At 35.4% G+C, this 21198-nt stretch overlaps 1 protein-coding gene across 5 annotated transcripts; it reads left to right on the forward strand.

Annotated features, from left to right (window-relative positions):
* The first annotated feature begins 1416 nt into the window (after positions 1 to 1416).
* On the forward strand, positions 1417 to 17227 carry TRMT10A (tRNA methyltransferase 10A). 5 transcript variants are annotated; one of them, XM_034671472.1, is made up of 8 exons: positions 1417 to 1574; positions 7368 to 7584; positions 8409 to 8571; positions 9503 to 9574; positions 10613 to 10687; positions 12970 to 13119; positions 14780 to 14885; positions 16107 to 17227. In XM_034671472.1, the coding sequence occupies exons 2-8, from the start codon at positions 7400 to 7402 to the stop codon at positions 16373 to 16375; spliced, it is 1020 nt and encodes a 339-aa protein (XP_034527363.1). In that variant the 5' UTR covers positions 1417 to 1574; positions 7368 to 7399; the 3' UTR covers positions 16376 to 17227. The 5 variants fall into 5 exon arrangements, with proteins under 5 accessions (XP_034527363.1, XP_034527364.1, XP_034527362.1 ...); XM_034671473.1 differs by having other exon boundaries at positions 1423 to 1574; positions 7379 to 7584; XM_034671471.1 differs by lacking the exon at positions 1417 to 1574 and adding an exon at positions 1605 to 1932 and having other exon boundaries at positions 7379 to 7584.
* The last annotated feature ends 3971 nt before the right edge of the window (positions 17228 to 21198 follow it).

Below are 21198 nucleotides of genomic sequence, written 5' to 3' on the forward strand. Positions count from 1 at the left end.
AGATTATTTCATATCATGAATTTACTTTCCTGTACTTTCTATATTATGCTTCAATTTCTGATTAAATCCCCCCCCCTTTTTTTGCTGGCACTTTTTTGATGCTTGCTTTGTATTGATAGTAGAATCACTTAAATTTTTGCACCACATGACTGTAAAGTTAAAATGGCTATAGCAAAAGAAAACTTACTGACTCCACCAGGACAGTATGAGGGTTTTTAAGTAACTTTAAAAATTCTGCTTTAATTATATAGGGATGCCAAATATTAACAGTGAAAAAATATATTATTACTCATAAACAGAATCCTGAGAGGCACTGAACAGCTGTTGAAAAATTTGGCGCATCACTATGCCAGCCTGAGTTTAATGACCTACATGTGAAGGGCTACATATCCAATTACTAATCCTCACTCAGCTACTCTTTGCCCTGATATAGAGGCAGCTGAAAAAAGATGCCCTACTAACATCAGAAATGGATCCAAACTTTGTTGTCAATGTTCAGTTAAGAGATCTTTTAGATTTAAGATGAGGAAGAAACAGGGAGTGACTCACACTCTTAGAGCTGACACAGTTTTTCAAGTAAAATTTGAGGGTTTAAAGCAAGAATGACTTCAGTTTTGTGACTAGAGAACTCAAATTCTGAATTTAATTTTCTATTCATTAAAGTCTTCAAACATGTTCAAATATGTTTTCAAATATCAAGAATAATTTACTTCACAATTCTTTCTGTACCAATATGGCAGTCTTCTATTCATCCATTCATATCTCATTCTTATCTTCAAATTCTGCAATAATCACCAATTAGAAGTAGGCTAAAACAAAAGCTAAAAACGACAGTCTACTAGATTATGTTTCAGTTCTCCCTCAGTTGACTTGGTCTATATATAGCAAAAAGATCATATAAGGTCACATATTATAAACAATGAAATGGCACATGATGTTGCAAAACAGCATAGGAAAAATAGTTCAAGGAATGAATGGAGAGTAAGACTAATGACTATAATGAAGAAAAAAATCGAAACATTCTAGATTTAAATGCATCTAATTGGGCATTTGACTCACTCTTTAAATTTGATTTTCCATTTGAGTTGTGTGAAATCATGTGATACTGACAACCTTCTTCCGTATACATTATAGTTAGGCGTAGCTATGCTTTCCTTTCATCTCCTGTAGAGAATTAAGAGCCCTCCATCACTGTTTCGCATTTAAAATTTTAAAAAGTAGGTATGCCTTACACCCCTCCTCCATCCCCATAGGAATATATAAATGAATACACGCCTGCAAGTATACACTTGCTTCGAGGTGGAAAAACAGACATCACTGTAACTACCTCCCCCTCCAAAAACCCTAACTCCAGACCCCGCCCAACATGAACTCCCTCCCCTTTCTTTCACTGCAGGTCCGAACGTGGCGCAGTTCGATGACGCAGCGCGTACGCGCCGTAGCCTCCTACGCATAGCTGCCGTCCCTGCCTCTGGGAGTTGAAGTTTCCTAAGGAAGATTCGTGAGCTGTATCAAGACCATTACGAGAAGGCTCAGTGTTGGTGCTCTCAGTTCCCTGACAACTCCTCAGCTCGGTAAGTCTCCTGGCACTGCCGCTGGCGCTTGCCTACTCTCTGGTCTTCTTTGGGCACAAAAGGGGCTCTCGCGAGTGCCATCCTCGACTAGCAACACGGCTTCCGGGGGAGAGGGGAGTGAGGCTGTGGAAGTGGCGCCGCGACCCAGTTCCCGAAGGAAGTGATGTCAGATAGAGCGCGTCCCCGGCGCCAAGCAGCTCCCTGATTCGCTGGCGGCAGTTTAATCCCTCCTCGAGTGCGTCCTCAGAGGGGTGGCCTGAAGGCGGGTGTGGGGCGAGGCTCTGCCCACCCGCTGTGGGGGCGCCTAAGGTCGACGTTTGTTTGGGGGTCGGGATCCGGTCCCTAGTGTATGAAGAGTGTGAGTTTCCAAATAATGAAGGGAGAGGGAAATCTGGACTCTGAAGGGCTGGAAAACGAGTGGTGGCTCTGCCACTTGGTGGCTGGAGACCGTGAGCAGTCGCTTTACGTCTTTAAATCGGCCTTACCTCGTTTCTCCAACGAGGGGCTGACGTAGCTGAGCGCTCTGAAATGTCGAGAGTGCAGGGGAAAGTTGCTGCAGGTGCTGTTAGCCCCACGGTGGTGAGCCGAGGATGGTTTTAAAGAAGACTGAGGCGTTACTTGATTTCAGTGAAATATTTTAAGTGTTAAAATTGGGGAATTTTTCTAGAGATATAAAGAGGATACCAACAGATGACTTTCTCACTTTTTGTTTTGGTTGTTTTTTAATTCCTTCGCCTCTCCCTATCCCAGCCCGATTCTGCCAAGGGGTCTGACAACTGAATCATGCGCTTTCGATACTGCAGATCTGGCTGGCGCGTTTTAAAAAGGGTTTTCTCTCTTACTTTGCCTGTCACTGTCCGGTCATTTAATTCCATTTGCAGTTATTCCAACATTAGTTTGGATCTTTTAGGAGGGGAGGCTCTGTCATAAATTATGAAGACTGTTTATTTAGCCCAATCAAAATCCATGAAATTTGGGCTTTATTTTTATTTTTATTTTGGCTACTCGCTGATGGATGTGTGTGTGTATGTGCCCTGCTGGAAGGTTGAAATGCCTTTTTTTTTTTTTTTTTACTTCTTTGCCTCTCACAGCAGATGGTCTTAGTCACCTTTATCCAGTTCTTGGTTTTATTAACCTATTTCTGTGACTATAAATAAACCAACCTTGTAAAAATTCTGTATTAAGGTAAACTAAATTTCCAACATATTTCTATAATTGCTACAAAATATTGTTCTTAAATGTTTGTTGGACATGGTTGAATAAATGAAAATATACTGGGTCACTGCATGTGAGGGAGGAACACAAAACTTCTGATATGGAGCTTATAAACTGTGGCAAAAACTTTAAAAAACAGGTATACCGAGTAAAAAATGCCACATTTTGCTTCGGGTCATCTGAACAAGCTAGTACATGGTGAAATGCTTATCATATATAGGAAGTGAGAGTTGATACATATCTTTATATGCAGAGAGTGATGTAAGCATCAATACATTGTATCTCAAGCTAGTATCATTTTATTATTTTGTGCCTGAATGTATCTAGCTTATCAAAGCTTAAAAAAAATTCACTCGCTGTAGTGCATTTTCTTAATTGGGAATAGCTTTAAAAATAATGAAAATGTCCACCAGCTCATGACCTTTCCTTCTATTTGAGAGGCTGTTTAAAAACATTAGTATGCAATGATAGGCTAAGTTAAATTTAATTTAGACTTCTCAGGTAAGAAAGGCAAAAGCGCCCCCTGGTGTACATGAGCTACAAAACATTGCTCTATATTCCTTTTTTTTAAATTTCACATTGTAGAGCCAATCAACACTTGCAGTTTTTTTAACAGAATAAAGTGATGAACAGAAACGTTCTGTTTTGGAATATTAGTCATAGTTTTATGAAGAGAGCAGTTTGTTTCCTGGGAATTTTAATTGTGCTTTTAAGTTTGCACATTTAGCTTAGTGAGCAGGTTTACCTTGTTTTCTCTGCCATGTACTGTTTTGCATACATGCATTGCTTTTATTTAATGTACTGTGTACATAAAGGAAGTAAAACAAAAGTGATTCTGGGGATCACAATATGTATTTCAAAATTTTCTTCCTTCTAATTTTTTCAGGCTCACTGAGTTTCCCCATCTCCTGTTTCTTAAGTTGAATGCTTATTTATTTTCCAGCTTTTTAAAAACACTCTTTAATGAATGAACTCAAGGTTATACACTTATCTCCAATTAGTTTTTGCTTGTATTTCTCTCATTCTGTTATTTATGTCTTTCAGTTGTTCTGACATATTTTGTCATTCTGTTTCTCTGAATTCTGAGATTGTCAGGATGTCTTCTTATTCATCCATTACCTCTTGGACCCCAGGTAATCTGGAGTTCATCTCATCTCTTGAAATTTTTATATCTTAATTTTCTGGTTTCCAAATAGGCTCTTTTTCATAGATTCTTCTTTTGCTTTTTTAATGCCTCCCTTTGTGTCCCGATTTCCTGTTTTGTTTTTATGGTTCTATTGCTATGATCTCTGAAAGATTACAACCAAATTTTTTTTTTTAAGATTTTATTTATTTGACAGAAAGAGATACAGCAAGAGAGGGAACACAAGCAGGAGGAGTGGGAGAGGGAGAAGCAGGCTTCCCGCTGAGCAGGGAGCCAGATACAGGGCTCAATCCCAGGACCCCTGGATCGACCTGAGCCGAAGGCAGACACTTAACGACTGAGCCACCAGGCGCCTCCCAACCAAACTTATTTTAAAGTCTTTTTCACGTTGTCCTATTATTTTCAATTTGTGAAGAGTGAATTTATCTCCTGATTATTGATTTTGTTGGGTTTTCCCCATCATTTCTGTCTTTTTATAACTTTACTTTGCTTAGTCCTCTCATGGAATTATCACTTCCTCTCTCCAAACCATCTATCTGCTGCTGATTTTGTGGTTGCTCCTACCCCTGGCCCTGTTTAGTGCTTCATTCCACAGCACAGCTTGCATAGGTGATTCAGAATTCAAAACCTGTAGTGTTCTAAGTTCATATGTCATCTCATGGTTTGGCCCTGGTTGTAGCTGAGAAGCTGTCGATTCCTTCAGGTTTCCCTAGGTAACCAGCATGGTATAAACCATCGGTCTAAATTTCGCCTGTTTTCAGGCCTTGTTTCATAGAAAAAGGAGCCCCACCCCCAACACTAGTTTAAGAGTTCATCTTAAACTCTCAGCTAGGGGCGCCTGGGGACTCAGTGGGTTAAGCGTCTGACACTTGATTTCAGGTCAGGTCATGATCTGAGGGCTGTGAGATTAAGCCCTGCACAGGGCTCTATACTCAGCAGGGAGCCTGCTTCTCTCCTTCTCCCTGCGTCCCTCTCCTTCAACCCCCCCCCAAGTGCATGTGCTCTCTCTCTTTCCCTAAGATAAGTAACTAAATCTTTAAAAAAATAATAATTAAAAAATGCTATTCTTTCTCCCATCCTCTTTAAAGCTAGGAAAGCTCCCAGTTGCCTTTACATAGCAGACCCAGCAGGAACAATATCTATTTTAGTTTTTATTTTTGGTTTTGAGAGAGGTTATACCTTTTTTGTTTCCCCTTGATTTTATCTACTGTTGTCATGTATTTCAAGATTGAGAGACAGGATGCCTCAAAACATGAACTCTTGGGAACCATCTCTAGGAAATCTGTCCCATTTTTGTACTCAGTGGCATAAGAATTGAACTGGAGCTATTTTTTCTCCTCGTTCAGTGACACAGTGTTCTCAGAGCCCTCCAACAGCAGGGCTGAAGCCACACAACTCTTTTACATTCTTTGGAAACCCTCATTTTCTAGATAAGATTTTGGATTTCTGGGAGAGAGTAGAGTTGTTTCAGGGTTTGACTCTTACCTCCATCACTTCATTTGTCTATTTATTCAGCAAGTATTTTGAGGACTTTGTCCTAGATTTGTTCTAGGTGCCTTGTTTCTTAGGAATTAATTAGTACTTTTGTAATTTGGGGCAAGTTATTTCATGGTGTCTTCTTTGGAAAGTAGGCATGATGCTGTCTACCTCATAGGGTTGTTTTAAGGATTATTTTAGATAATACATTATTTAGCCCAATAAGAATTAATAAATATTGATTATAACCACTTTCATTACTTTTTAAAATCCTTTGTAATATATTCACTCGTTTGTTTATTCCACAAATAAATAATAAGCATGTACTAAGTGCCAGGCACTGTTAGTAATGTAATGTGGCAATACGATGTTAGTCAAAAGCAGACATCATGCATGCCTATAGCCGGTTTCCAGTGTAAAATCAAATTTGAGTTGTCATTTCTAGGAGATATAGCCCCCAAACTAAGGGTACTATTTGGTTAGTGGTATAAGGAAAACTTGTGAACTCTTCCTTGGATTTCCAGATGGTTCTTTCCCCTTCAGTAACTTGTGACTTAGCAAAATGCCAGTGTTTTTGCTGTAGCCCCCAAAACACATATCTTAGAATTGATCTTTCAGTCAAAGTTTGGTAAACTTTGTGTTTTCTTAGTTATCCCTATGTGTCCTATTACAACATTACACTTTTAAAGAAAGCAAGAACCATATAATAAAACTGCTTAAAAATTATCTTCTGCAAGATTTTGTCCTTTCCATTATCTGAATTGTTGGGATTTTTCTCTTAGATGTTAGCTTCTTTACGCAGACTTGTTAGCCATCTCTTTAAGAAGGAGGAATCATAGAATTTTTTTTAATGCCGATAGAACATTTGCAATTCATGCTTAGTCTTTGCTAGGGATAAAGAAATTTTTAAGTTATGGTGTAGGTAATCTATTAAAGAGAAAAGAAATCTTAGTATTTTTAGCCCTTTCCTAATCTGAAGGTAAGTTCAGTTCTAGACAATAGATATAAAGACATGGGTGGTTAATCCAATTAATTATGTTTGAGATGGTCCTACACATCCCATGACTGATTATAAGATCAGCCTACATATTTTGTTTTTTAGCCATGACTAACATGGATATTTATAATTATATATTTACAATGAAATATCCTGAGAGGCAACCAAATTTGTTTTCTTCACTGTCCAAAATATATAAATCTATAGCATATCGTTTGTCAAAAATCGTTTCTGAGTATACACCCTGATAATGAAGTAACATTCCCCTTGTAGCATTAATGACAACTTAAAAAAAGGTTCTTCCCATCACTTTTTTAAAAATATTTTTTCTTTTATAAAGCAATATACTTTCATTATATAAAGTATAGAAAATGCAAAAAAATGGATAAAATTAAACGTATTTATGTGTACATATTCTTTTTAAAACAAAGTTGGACATGATGTATATGTTGGTTTTTTTTATTTTTTTCTATTTAGCATAACCATTTCCTATCACTAACTAATTTTGGGAAACATGATTTTCACTGGATGCTTAGTATTCCCAACCTGTGTTATAGATGAACTGTAATTTATTTACAGCCACCTTTTGCTGACATTCAAGTAGTTTCTAATTTTTCATTGTTAAAAATACTTCAGTACATATACCCTTTTGCCTCAATTCTGTGTATTTTTCTCATCCATTTACAGGGAATTATTCTAAGGAAATAAGTTACTGGGTCAAAGGGTATCATGACATTTTAAAGCTCTTGAAACACAGATCTGTGTACCCTTCTGGAAAATTGTGCCATTACTGCTTTTAGTATATGCAAACACCCATTTCATCAAATGGTCTTTGCCAGTAAATGACATTTAATTGTCTAAATTTATATTTTTATTCGTTATTGATAGGATTTAATTCTAATCACATCTTTTTTTTTTTACTTTTTGTGTATGTTTGTAACTTCACTGTTCATGTCAAAAGTTGCTTTTCAGTTTTTTCAGAGGCATCAGATAATGTCCTCTGAAATGTTGCCAGCATTTATTGAGTCTTCTAATGTTGAAAGAAAGCAAAGCTTAAGTGAAGATCAAGAGAAGAGCCAGAAGCCAAGATTAGGTGAAGGGTTTGAACCAATATCCAAACGACAAATGAAGAAGCTAATTAAACAGAAGCAATGGGAAGAACAACGAGAACTCCGCAAGTATGCATATATATGCTACCCTATTCAGGAGTGTTGAACTTTGCATAGCCCTTTGACACATCAAAAGTAATTGTGATCATTAAAATTGGAGCTACTTATGTTGTTAGCCAGCATTGTCAACTGGATGTTAAAACCGTATTTGTTTCCGTCTTGGTGGATTTACGCTACGCTTTTTCTCACCCAGAACCTATTGTGAGTAGCAGCACAGTTTCTGAAATAACTGACTTAGATAAGGGATATAGTTAGCATCCATGTCCTAGATATAGAACAAAAATAACTGCCTCAGAAAGATCAGATTTGGGCCTAACATTGATCTTGCTAGAAAAACCATTGTAGGTTTTGGTGAGAGCAGTTAAGCTGAAGCTGTTATTATATAATGCCAACATTTAGTGAGGGCAAATAAACTATAGTTGATGTAGATTATAGAAAAAGCATGAGGTTTTTTTAAAAAACGCTTTTACTTTGCTTTATTCTATATTAATGTTGTGTGAAAATCAGGTAGGAGAAGAATGATAAAAGTAAAAATTTGTCCTTAAGTCTAAAATTTCAGTATTTTATAGTCTTACTGTAATACCAATAATAAATGAAATTAGTAGTAGTAAGGGTTTGTGTAAAAAGTATTATATTGTTTTTGCAAAATTATTTTCTATCTGAAGCTTTTAGATGGACTATAAAAAATTGCTGACATTTGATCCACAGAAGTGGTAGTTTCATGTGGCTCAGCCTGCTAATTTAAAAAACTTATTTTTTTTGTCTGTTTAGAAGAGTCTTGTAAATATCTGAATGTATAAATAACAACAAAAAGTTTCAATACCTAATTTTAGACAAAAGCGGAAGGAAAAACGCAAAAGAAAACAATTAGAACGACAATGTCAACTGGAATCAAACTCAGATGGAAACGACAGAAAACGTATTCGAAGAGATGTTGTTCACAGCACACTCCGCCTTATCATTGACTGCAGTTTTGACAGCTTGATGGTATTAAAGGTATCATGAATCATTGTCAGAAAAATCCTGTAGATAAAGTAGGTTGAGGGGCGCCTGGGTAGCCACTCAGTTAAGCATATGCCTTCAACTCAGGTCATGATCCCAGGGTCCTGGGATCGAGTTCCGCATTGGGGGGGGGGTCCCTGCTCAGCAGGGAGTCTGCTTCTCCCTCTGCCTCTGCTGCTCCCCCTGCAATGCTCTCTCTCTCTCTTTCTCAAATGAATAAAATCTTTAAAAAATAAAAACCAAAATAAAGTAGGTTGAATAATTCTTGCTTTAATAGGTAATATCACTTTGATATAAATTCATATACTAAAATGCATCTTTAAGTTTTTCAAGATCATGCCCCGTAAGTTAAACTAGCTAATAAATTGCTCTTATTTATATGCATAGAAGAGAGAGACAGACACTGTAATTAGATTACAAGACTCAGTAACTCTATATTAATCATAAAGATCCAGGAGTGTTTTTGTTATTTGTTCTAATCAGAAGAAGAAAGTAAGAAATGCAATTGGTTTAATAGAATTATTTCTTATTTAGTAATTTGAGAAAACTGGCTGTCTGAACAATGTTAGCGAAGAAAACATGCTTTACTTAGTTTGCAAACCGTTAGTAAGTTATGAAAATAGCATAGTATGGCTCTAAGAGAGTTTTTCTTGTTTTGTTGTCTCTTAAGAAGAGTAAATATTTTCATGAATTAACATTTTAAGTGGATACAAAATTGAAATTATTGATCAGGGTATTGACTTTACTTATAGTAATTATTATGTATGTACAGAAGTTGAATGGAAAATGTCAGAAAGGACCTGTATTTCCAGAGGAAAAAAACGTACTTGTCTAGTCCCTCTCTTCTTATTCTTTTCTACTAAGATTATGGAATGGCCATAGATGATTTTCAAAATGCTGCTTTAAAAATTACACTCTTTTATAGGACATTAAGAAGCTTCATAAGCAGATTCAGCGATGTTATGCAGAAAATCGACGAGCGCTGCATCCCGTGCAGGTATGCTTGGGGAATTTAAAACAGATTCCAAGTTCCTTTTATAACTTCCTTGGAAAAAGGCATAAGTAATCCCAATTGCCTATACAAGAATCTTACAGGTGCTTTTCCTTAGAGAGCAAAATGCCTATTTGAAAAACATTTTAATTTGCTACAAAAATATTCTCAACATTTCCCATGTCAGTCTTAGTCACATGCTGCACAGTCATCGTGTTTTGTGCACACTGACCATATTCCTGTGTAGTTAACATCTTCACTAAGGGATATATACGTATTTTCATTCCAGTTTCCCAGCTCTCAATTCCTTCCCTCGCACAAAGCGAGGGACCTGCCCGCAGCTTGATGGGTGCCATCGTACCTGTTGGTTAGGTTACTTCTACCTAAAGGATTTTGAGTCTGACCATTTCGAAAGGTCAAAGCCTTAGACTAATTGGCTGCTGTTAAGAGTAGATAGGGTCTTTTTTCTTACTGAATGTGTTTGAATTCTAGGTGACCTAAAAAGTAACACTGGCTCACTGATGTTAAGAACCAGAAACTCTTAATAAGATTTCTGGTTAGATATTTATTTTCTTTTTATCAAGTGATAGTATTTTTATAGTTTTATATTTTATATTCTTCTCACCCTTGATGAGACTTGCAATAGGTGTCAGGGTTTAGAATCAAAGGAAAATTATGAAGACTTTGAACTGGTTAAAAAAAAAACAAAACAAAAAAACAGCGGTGGCAAAAGAAATTGAATGAAAACTTGACATGGAAATAGGGAAGTAGAAAAGCTATCATTGAGAGAGAATCAGATTGTAGCTGCTTGTAAAATGGGAAAAAATGTGGATGGAATATTCAAGGTCGAGGGTTATGAGCTGCACCAAACATGTCACTTAACCGCATTTATTCTTGTATGTTTAAAGCATGTCTCAAATTTATTTTTTTCTAAAATGACTATATTTTATGTATCATTGATGATCAGATGTGAATAGAAGAGAAATAAAATATTGGACTCTAATGGTCATTTGCTCTCTTTCTGTGTCTGCCAATCTCTATCAGTTTTACTTGACAAGCCATGGAGGCCAGTTGAAAAAGAACATGGATGAAAATGACAAAGGATGGGTCAACTGGAAGGTAATTAAAATAAATGAACTCTCACGTAATTCCAAGTATTTTTATGCTTAAATTTTTTACCTAAATTCGATATAATGCCAATAAATATAGGAGTCAGCACTCTCTCAACCCTGTATATCACTGTACCTAAGTCTAATATTACTAATGGGAGAAGCTAAAGAAACTGAGATGCCTGTTCACATCTGCTCTCATTAAATCTCCCTTATTTTACCACCAACTTTATTTTTTTATTTTTTTATTTCAATTTTTTATTTAAATTCTTGTTAGGTAACATATATGGTAAAATTGGTTTCAGGTGTGGAATTTAGTGATTCATCACTTACATATAATAATACCCAGGGCTCATCAAAAAGTGCCCTTCTTAATTCCCATCACCTGTCTAGCCAATCCCCCACCCATCTCCCCTCCAGCAACCCTCAATTTGTTCTTTACCACCAACTTTAAAAAAATTTTTTAAAACAGGAAAAATTTTAAAGGTCTATGTGTACAATCTCTACCTAGCAAACTGACGATACATTATTTATATGAGTGAAGTCACATTAAAATTTGAAAATGTACTTGCATTCTGGTTCTTCTATATCTGTGCCGTTCCATATGGTGTCCACTATCCACATGTGGGTATTGAACTCTTGAAATGTGACTGGTCTGAATGGACATGTGCTGTAAATGTGAAATATACATTGAATTTCAAAGACAGTTAAAAGAAAGAGAGAGAGAATGTAAAATACCTGCTTGAAATTGAAAATTATATGTTGAAATGATAACATATTGGGTATATTGCGTTGGGTACAATGTATTAAAATTAATTTCACAAATTTTCACTTTTTTAAGTGTATCTACTGAAAGATTTAAAATTACATATGTGGCTCACATTGTTTCTTTCTATTAGACTAAACTGTTCTCATTTACAAAGACGACTAATAGATGGGCTTTAGTACTAACCCCTGAGGAACTTGCCCTATTCAGATAAGTACTGGCTTAGTCCTAATTTTTTTTCTTTCTCAAAGCCAGTTTTTACGTGACAAAATTTCCCTCTCACATTCACTAATCCCATAATGAATGAATTTTTTAATTTTTATTTTTTTAGAGAGGTGGGGGGGAGAGGGAGAGAGAGGATCCTAGGCAGGCTCCACACCCGGCATGGAGCCCGATGTGGGGCTTGAGCTCATGACCTTGAGATCATGACCTGAGTCAAAATCAGGAGTCAGACGCCTAACAGACTGAGCCACCCAGGCGCCCCTGCATTTATTTTAATAATAGCCTATGGTGTGAAACATTTTCAAAAGTTTTCCTAAGTTTTAAAGTAGAATATATTTACCAAGTTTTATATTCATGCCTATTTTCCTAAGAAATAATGGAATTAGTTAGTTTAGGCATACTTTTAGTTATTTTGTGGCTTGTTAAATTTATTATTTATACCACTAGTTTTCCAGAGACTCACGAGTTTGCTGGTCCCCACTCAGGTCCCTTTAGGGCTCTTATTAAGCATAGGCATCAAATTAATAATACCATTTTCCAGAAAAGTGGCTATTTATTACCTAGTAGGTTATACATTTTAGGTGTGAAGTCTCCTTCGTTTTTTATTTCTTAAAAATTATTAGGTAAGTGCCATCTGAGTCTGGTGATGCATCATCCTTTATTCTATCAAAGTAGTCTGCAAAATTTTGACTGTCAACTGTTGTTCAGTCTTGTACCTCTGACCTGATAATTTTGGTGAGGAAGATTTCAAATGTGTATCTTTGTAGAAACAGATGCATGGAATTTACTCAATCTATAAGCCATTTCCTTTTGTGATGATTCATGCAGATGGAGAGGAAGTAATTGGAAAAGGCATTCTTTGGTTGGAGAAGAATGTGAGCAGATATGTGGCCAAAAAAAATGCATTTGTTTTATTGGAACAGAGTTAAAGTTAGAAAGCTAGGTTAGTGCCATATTCAAAAAAGAGTTACTAAGTAAAGGGACTTAAGTTTTATCCTACATGTAAAGACAAAACATTGAAAGTAGGGTTTTTAGAAAGTGAGTCTGCCATTGGTGTGTGGAAGTAAATTGGAGGGATCAGGGACTTGAGACAGGGAAACAACAGTAGGATGCTACTTAAATAATTGGGGTGTGAGGTGATCAGGAATTGAAGTAATAAGTTCTCAATAATACATTGTGAAATATTCTTTCATACTTCCTTTCATATGCTGTTGGGTGGCTTTAAGGAAAAGAAAATAATCATTTTTAGCCAATTTCCACAAAATCCTATTAATTAATAACATCTTTCTCCTTCTGTCTTAAAGGATATCCACATCAAACCAGAGCATTATAGTGAATTCATAAAGAAAGAAGACCTGATTTACCTAACATCAGACTCACCTAATGTACTGAAGGAATTAGATGAATCAAAGGCCTATGTGATTGGAGGGCTGGTAGACCACAACCATCACAAGGTACTGTTAAGTTTTTATTTTTGCTTTTGCTCATACTTAAAACGGATATACCAGTTTTCTTGATAGTAGCAATAATACTAATGAGAGCTGATCATTATTGAGGGCCTGCTATATTCCAGTCACCTTTCTAGCTAAGAAAGCATTTCACATATATTACCAGTTTGCTTAATCCTCCCCAACACAGTGAGGTCAGTGCTGTTATTATCTACATTTTACAGATGAGGAACTGGAGGCACAGAGAAACTAAGTCTCAGATCAATAGTAGTAGGTGATAAAGCAGATATTTGAAACCAGCAGATTGTTCCAGAGTCCACATGCCTACATGATATGTTGTATTGATAGTAGGTGCTGCTGATGGTAAAATTTATACCAATCTATACCAAAATTAATGCCAAACGGTAAATTTATATGAGTTTTTAAATATGTAATTTTCATGGGGTGTGTTTTCTTTTCTCTTAAATTTTGTACTTTTGTCTCTTCTCACCACCTCCTTACCCTCATTTGAATGAAAAATTACAGAAGTGTACATTCTAAAAGAAAACACTTTGTGCTTTGCCAGCTACCTTTCAGTATGCTAAATTCAACTCAAGGAAAAACGTGTTTTCTAATTGTCTGAGGAAATCTATCAGCAGAATAATATGAAGCAGTCCGTTACTCTTGTATAACGTCACTCTGAGGGAGAACTGTCTGTAATCTTGGGATCCTTTATATCATCGTATCCGTTGTGGTAGCTGTGTGGCTGTTGAGCACATGTAATTTCATAGTATGGTTGAGAAACTAATCAATTTAAATTCAAGTAGTCACGGTTGTGGCCATAGCTGGACAGTGCCGCTCCGTAGCATTACAAGGAGTTTTTATCAGAATGATCTTTAGCTTTTTAAATTGTTTTCTTAGTGGAAAAATTCTATTTTGTTATTTGTGTAGAGTCAATTTTTTTTCTGTAATGTTGTATGTTTTTCTGAACTACATTAATTTTGTTTTCAAAAACACTGGTCTCAGTCTATCATTTGTCCCTAAAATTTGCAAACTACCGGTCAAGAAATTTAGCTTTTCTTTCTCCTGTACTTTGTCTTTTGGCGACTTCAGTTCTGTTTAGAACAGGCTTTAAGGATTTTAACTTTGAGGAGAAAATCCAACAATCTTTTAATTGATAGGGAAAATAAAATTTATAGGCCATTTAAAATTTTTTTCAAATCACGTTTCATTTACTTTGTCTTTGCCATTTGTGCCTCTTAATGTTATGTAATTTAAACGTAGTTTTATCTTTATGTCTCTTTACATTCACGGGAAGAGTGATGGTGCTTCTCTGGGAGTTCGGTTTGAGTATTTTAAACTGAGAGAAAGTGTGGAATGGTGAAGAGCTTCCTGAGTCAAAAGGCATGAGCTGGGTTTTTCTTGTGGTTCTTTCACTGAAGAGCTTTGTGATGGGGTGGGAAACGTAGTATCATTGGTTTCCTCGTTTGTAAAGCTGTTAAAGCAAATACCCTAAACATTCTGATGACGCTTATTGTTGAAAGTACGCTTCCGAAGTAGCAGTTACACACACACACTTCGTCAAATAATGCTCTCCGAACTAAAGTTGTTTCTAAAGAGTACTTGTTCTGTTGTAGACTTTAAGTTAAAACAATCTAATGTTCTAGTCCAAGTATCTTTGTTTTAGGGACTCACATATAAACAAGCATCAGATCATGGAATTGGTCATGCACAGCTCCCCCTTGGAAATTTTGTGAAGATGAATAGTAGAAAAGTTTTGGCAATTAATCATGGTAAGCTATGAGGGGATTATGAAAACATACTTGAGTGAACAATGTGAAGGATAATATTACCTTTGGACAAGTAGAAAATATACATCTTGCTGGAGACAAAATTATAAAATGTAATCATTTATAATCTGTTTGAATATAGAAATAATACGTGCATATTTTAGAAAAAATTGGAAATGTAGAAAAGTATAAAGAAAAATAAGCTATAATTTACTACCCAGAGATACTTGGTATTAACTTATTGGTGTGTTTCCTTCCAGTTTTTTCTTATGCATATATAATACTATTTGTTACATAATTAGATTTTTACTCCGTTGCATAAAATGTTATAAATTTGGGTGTTTTCCTGCCATTTATACTTATATTTTTCTGTCATTGAATCATTATTAATGGCTACATAGTATTCCATCATCTGAATATACAATAATGTAACTGTTCTGTTGTTGATCTTTTTTTCCTTTTTTACTATTATAAATAACATTGTAGTAGATATTCTTGGACCTGAGTTTTTGCCTGCAGTTTTGCTTTCTAAGATTTTTTTATTAGAGATTTTTGTTAGTATACAACTATTTATTGGGCTCTTTTTATGTGCTAAACACTTTCTCTACAGCACGCTCTAGGGAATTATAGAATGAGCTTGTTGATTCAAGGAATGAACTTCTTCTAAGACCTTTGATAGGTAGTGGAAATTACTTTTCCATAAAGTAATGCAAATTAAGCCCTTCAGCAAAATATTAAAGTGAGAGTACCTTGCAGACAGTATTTATATTCTTTACCTCTAATGTAAAGAAAAAAAAAAGCAGGCAAGATGCTCCCCAGAGTGAGTGACTTAAAGACAGACGAAATTTAGATTAATGCTAACCTTTTGTTTTGTTTGTTTCTCGTTTATGTTAGCATATAAAGGATAAAGAAGCGAAAGGGATAAAGAATAGGAAGGAAATGAAAAAGGTCCCCTGCCTATTGATTATAATTGACAAAAGATAATGCTAAATCTTTGAGTGCTCATGAACTGAATTGAAGAAAAACTAGAGAAGAGGTAACAGGCCTGGAGGGCCTTGGGGTAGATTGGCTCTGACAGTGCATAGGAGAAAGAAGTGATGGGAGCGAAGGAGTTACTAGGACATACTAGCGCTCTTAATATGAAAGCAATGTGTTTTAAAACACAAGAGTGCAACATTGTGATGAACCTGGCTAAGAAATGTATGGAGTTTGTCTTTGTTGCAGTGTTTGAGATTATTCTGGAATATCTGGAAACCAGAGACTGGCAAGAAGCATTTTTTACTATCTTACCCCAACGGAAAGGAGCTGTTCCCACAGACAAAGCCTGTGAAAGTTCTTCACATGACAAGAAATCTGCCAGGGTGGAAGACGGATTGGACAGTGATTCCAGTGAGGAAGAAAATAGCAGAAATGAACCAGAATCACCACATGAAGAAGAAAAACAAGATAAAGAAAATAGCAATGAATCTACAGTGAACTCTATACCACACTAGTGTCATCTGTTGTTTTTGGGGTTTGTTTTTTTTGTTTTGTTTTTTTGTTTAAGGAAAACTTAGGAGAAAATGAGGTGCTTCATAGAATATTCTAATTGGGAGAAAATTTTATTTCCTCTTACTTCTGTTGTGAATTTTTAAAACTTTTTTTTAGAGCTAAGTGATAAAAAGCCCTTATAAGAAAGTATTGTTTGTTTTTACATAAAATTTAAATGTTTAATTTTTAAAATAGTTTTCTAAGTCTCAACATTTTCTTGAGAATTTTACTGTATTGGTAAACCTTCATTCTCTTTTATTTACTGGATTATATTTTTTAGAATGTGCCTTCTGACCTTTCAGTTTTATTTTTTTATGTTTATATCAAGTGTCTTTCTGGATTTATCGTCTCCTTAGTTGTGGAGATAGATACTCATAAATCTCCTGTAAGTCTACCGGAATGTTCTGTGTGGGAGGTTACATCCTATTTGCAGCTTTTTTATTCAACTCAGTTACTTCAAAAGAGTGCGTTTATTTTAGGAAGAAGTATTAGATTGATAAACTCAACAATTTATTTCTTTTGGACTGTGGAGCCTGTCTCTGTTCTTCCTCTGTGATGCCTTTTCGTGGTTCTAAAGCAATCACTAAAGAGTAAAGAATCTCTTTAATGTATTTTCTTAATTTCAATAATGGTGGTAAATTACTTCATTTACAAAATGTAACTTTTCACGCTAGATTATTTTAAAAGGCCGTTGAGTATCAATTTTGTCTTAAATTTAAGAGGAGACAGCTCTTAGCTATCCTTTCTTTGTATATGTACTTCTATTAAAAAATATTTCTTGGTTCTTAAAGTGAATAAAGTTAACTTTATATGTGTATCTGTCTACTAGCATATAATATGCAAGCTAATATAACTATGTTTCTGTAAATAATCTAAGCATGTATGAAAATATATATATAATTGTATATATGTCTACAATCATNATTAGATTGATAAACTCAACAATTTATTTCTTTTGGACTGTGGAGCCTGTCTCTGTTCTTCCTCTGTGATGCCTTTTCGTGGTTCTAAAGCAATCACTAAAGAGTAAAGAATCTCTTTAATGTATTTTCTTAATTTCAATAATGGTGGTAAATTACTTCATTTACAAAATGTAACTTTTCACGCTAGATTATTTTAAAAGGCCGTTGAGTATCAATTTTGTCTTAAATTTAAGAGGAGACAGCTCTTAGCTATCCTTTCTTTGTATATGTACTTCTATTAAAAAATATTTCTTGGTTCTTAAAGTGAATAAAGTTAACTTTATATGTGTATCTGTCTACTAGCATATAATATGCAAGCTAATATAACTATGTTTCTGTAAATAATCTAAGCATGTATGAAAATATATATATAATTGTATATCTGTCTACAATCATGTATGAGTCTCAGTTGTTAATGACAACAGGACTGAGTTGCCAAATATCTGTATTATTTCCATCAGTGATTGTGTTGAACAGCACTAAGAATTTGAATTTCAGAAAGTGCAAAAATCCATATCTAACATTTGTATGAGGACATTGGCAAGGGAAGATGGGACTAAAAAGAGATGTTTTTATTTTTTCCTGGTAAACGTAGAGCAGTTACGTTTAAAGTAGTGATCGTTCTTTGTCACAGAAAGTAAGATTTCAGAAGCCCTCACTGAGTTTGGATAAATTAAGCTTCTGTTCTTTTTACTCACTGGCATCTCGAACTACGTACACAGTTGGTGGAAAGTTCATTAGGGTTAGTGTTGACATTCACTGTCTCTTACTTTTTGCTGCTTTGTTCTTAGTAATCTATCATAGCTATCCATTTAAAATAAGGTCTGTGAGCAAGGTATATAAATAAAGAAAAGCCCCTACAATTCTAGAAGAGCAAAGTTTATGTCTTAAGTTGTATTTTTCAAAGGTTCAGGCATTCCTGAGTAGATATGGCTTAGTAGCACCAAATCCAGTTGACCCTTGAAAAGTATGGGGGTTACGGGCACTGAGCCCCCACACAGTTGAAAATCCATGTGTAACTTTGTCCCAAAACTTAATAGCCTACCATTCACCAGAAATCTTACTGATAACACAATAAGTGTATTAACATGTATTTTGTATGTTATATGTATTATATACTGTATTCTTAAACTAGAGAAGATGTTAGGAAAATCGTTAAGAGCAAATACATTTACAATACTGTACTGTATTGAAAAAAAATTACATATAAGTGGACCCATGCATTTCAAACCTGTGTTGTTCAGGAGTCAACTGTATTATGCCTTTTACTTAAATTATTTGATATGGAATGAGGCACAGGTTAATTTTGAAAGATGGGGAAAAGTCATTATAGGCACCATGTAGTTTAATTGTCACGAATTATGAAAGTCCTGTATTATTTCCTAGGGCTGCCATAACAAATTACCACTGGGTGGCTTAAAACAAGAGACATTTTTTCTCTTATAATTCTGGAGGCTAAAAGCTCAGAATCAAGGTGGATCATGTTCCCTCTGAAGGCTATAGGGAAGAATCCCTGGTCTCTTCTTGGCTTCTGGTGGTCCCAGAAATCCTTGCTGTTCCTTGGCTTGCAGCTGCATCACTCCAGTATCAGTTTTGTCATCAAATGGCTTCTGCCGTAAGTCTTCCTTGCTTGTGTCTGTGTCCCTCTTATAAGCTTATCAATCATTGCATTAGTGTCCACATATTCCAGGACAACCTCATCATAACCTGATTACATTTGCAAAGATCCTACTTCCAAACAAGGTCACATCCAAAGGCAAGATATTAGGACTTGAACATATATTTGAGTAGGCACAATTCTATCCATACAAGCCCATATCTTAGTTAGGCTGTTGATGATAAGAGGGAGACACAACCTTCACCTCAGGAAAGGTAAGATTACAATTAGAGATAAGTAATTGCTGAGGTATTTAAGAATCTTTTTTAAATAATAGATCTCTTTTCTTATTTTAACGTATTATTTTCTCTCAACATTGTTTTGGCTTATTGAGGAGCCTTATTTAAGACTTCCCTAATATTGAAGTCATCTGTAGTTGAACATAATAAAGGTAGGCAATTCATCTAGTATTTAAATAAATGCATCAAAAGGACTTAGGTCTCCTGAAATAATAAAATTTTCTCTCACTTCATATCTTCAAAAACCTGCAGTCTTAATAAATCAAGCTCATTCATGAAGGAGCATTCTGCAGATCGATTGTCCAGAATCAGTGTTGCCGTCTTGGAGCATTTGAAAATGCTTGAGATTGGAAAAGAAAAAAAGCAAGCAATTCTGAAGGAATGTTAAGGTGAATGAACAATTATGAAACCCATTAATTACTGCCAATTACAAAGTAAAGTGATAGATCATTTCACTTTACAGATGGAGAGGGTCATAGGTGATACAGGTAAAAGGTAAGAATTGTCCATAGAGCACTGAGAACATGTACAGACAACAGTTGTAAAAAGAAAAAAAGGGAGAAGAAAATGGCAGAGATCAGAATTAATGACAGCAGTGGCCTATGGTGCTAATTAAACTTTGATCTCAATTGGCATAGAGATGTTTATGTGTTTCTAGCTCCACACAGAGTAGGCACTTCATAAATGTGAAGGAGAGAAGGGCTATCAGAATGAAGAGACAACAAAGTTAGTAGGAAGAGTAGGCTTAAATTTTGGCACAGCCACCTGTTAGTTACGACTCTGGGGAACTTAATAATCTTCTGTCAGTCTTTGTGTCCTCACTCGTGAAATAGGAATGGTACCCGTTTATCCTATCTCTTTGGGTTGAGCAATTGATTGATTTGAAACCAAGTAGCAACTAACTTCACGATACTTTCTCATTAACATTTCTTCATTTCTTGCCTAGTTTCTCTTGTTTCTCATTTTTTAAATTATGTTAGTCACCCTACAGTACTTCACTAGTTTTTGATGTAGTGTTCCATGGTTCACTGTTCATGTATAAACACCCAGTGCTCATTGCAATACATGCCCTCCTTCATTCTTGTTTGACATTATGTGCCCTCCCTCCAAAAGAATAAATAATATATAAGCCTTTGTTTCAGACTCTGCTTTCTGAGGAACCCAGACCTAGGTAAGATTTTTAAAATATGACCTTTCTAAATTACCAAAATGAACACTCATGAAACAAAATATGGATATCACAGATCATGTAGTGAAATATTTTAAAAGGCAATGAAAACAGAATGCTGACATAAAATAACCACACAAAACCAAATCTCTCCTATAAGCAAGTATAAATGTCTAAAATCACACAAATTGTATTAAAAAAACCCCGAAACCTAAATATATGCTGTACTTACATAATGCTATTCAGCAGTGTTAAAAATAAAAGAATAGAGAAAGTCATAGTGGGTTAATAATATAAGAAAAAGAAGTCGCAATTTAACATTGGGTAAAGATCAACACATCGTGACTAAACAAGGAACAGAAGGGCATGTTGTAATGTTCAAGAAAGCAATCCTTATGGGCGCCTGGGTGTCTCAGTGGGTTAAGTGTCTGCCTTCAGCTCAGGTCATGATCCCAGGGTCCTGCTCAGCAGGGAGCCTAATTCTCCCTCTCCCTCTACCCACTCCGCCTTTGTGTGTGTGTGTGTGTGTATGCGTGCTCTCTCTCAAATAAACAAAATCTTTAAAAAAAAAAAAAAGAATGACAGTATGAATATCTATGCACAAAGTAGCATAGTATATTCAAATTCATTGAGAAAAAACTTCGGGAATTACATGAAATACTAAGAAATGCATTAGTGTAAGGAGACTTTAACCCATGCTTCCCAACCCATGATAGCTCAAATGGACAAAAGATAAATCTATGGGAGATGTAAATGCTCT

Source organism: Ailuropoda melanoleuca, chromosome 11 (genome assembly GCF_002007445.2).
Source record: "Ailuropoda melanoleuca isolate Jingjing chromosome 11, ASM200744v2, whole genome shotgun sequence".
NCBI classification, from domain to species: Eukaryota; Metazoa; Chordata; class Mammalia; order Carnivora; family Ursidae; genus Ailuropoda; species Ailuropoda melanoleuca.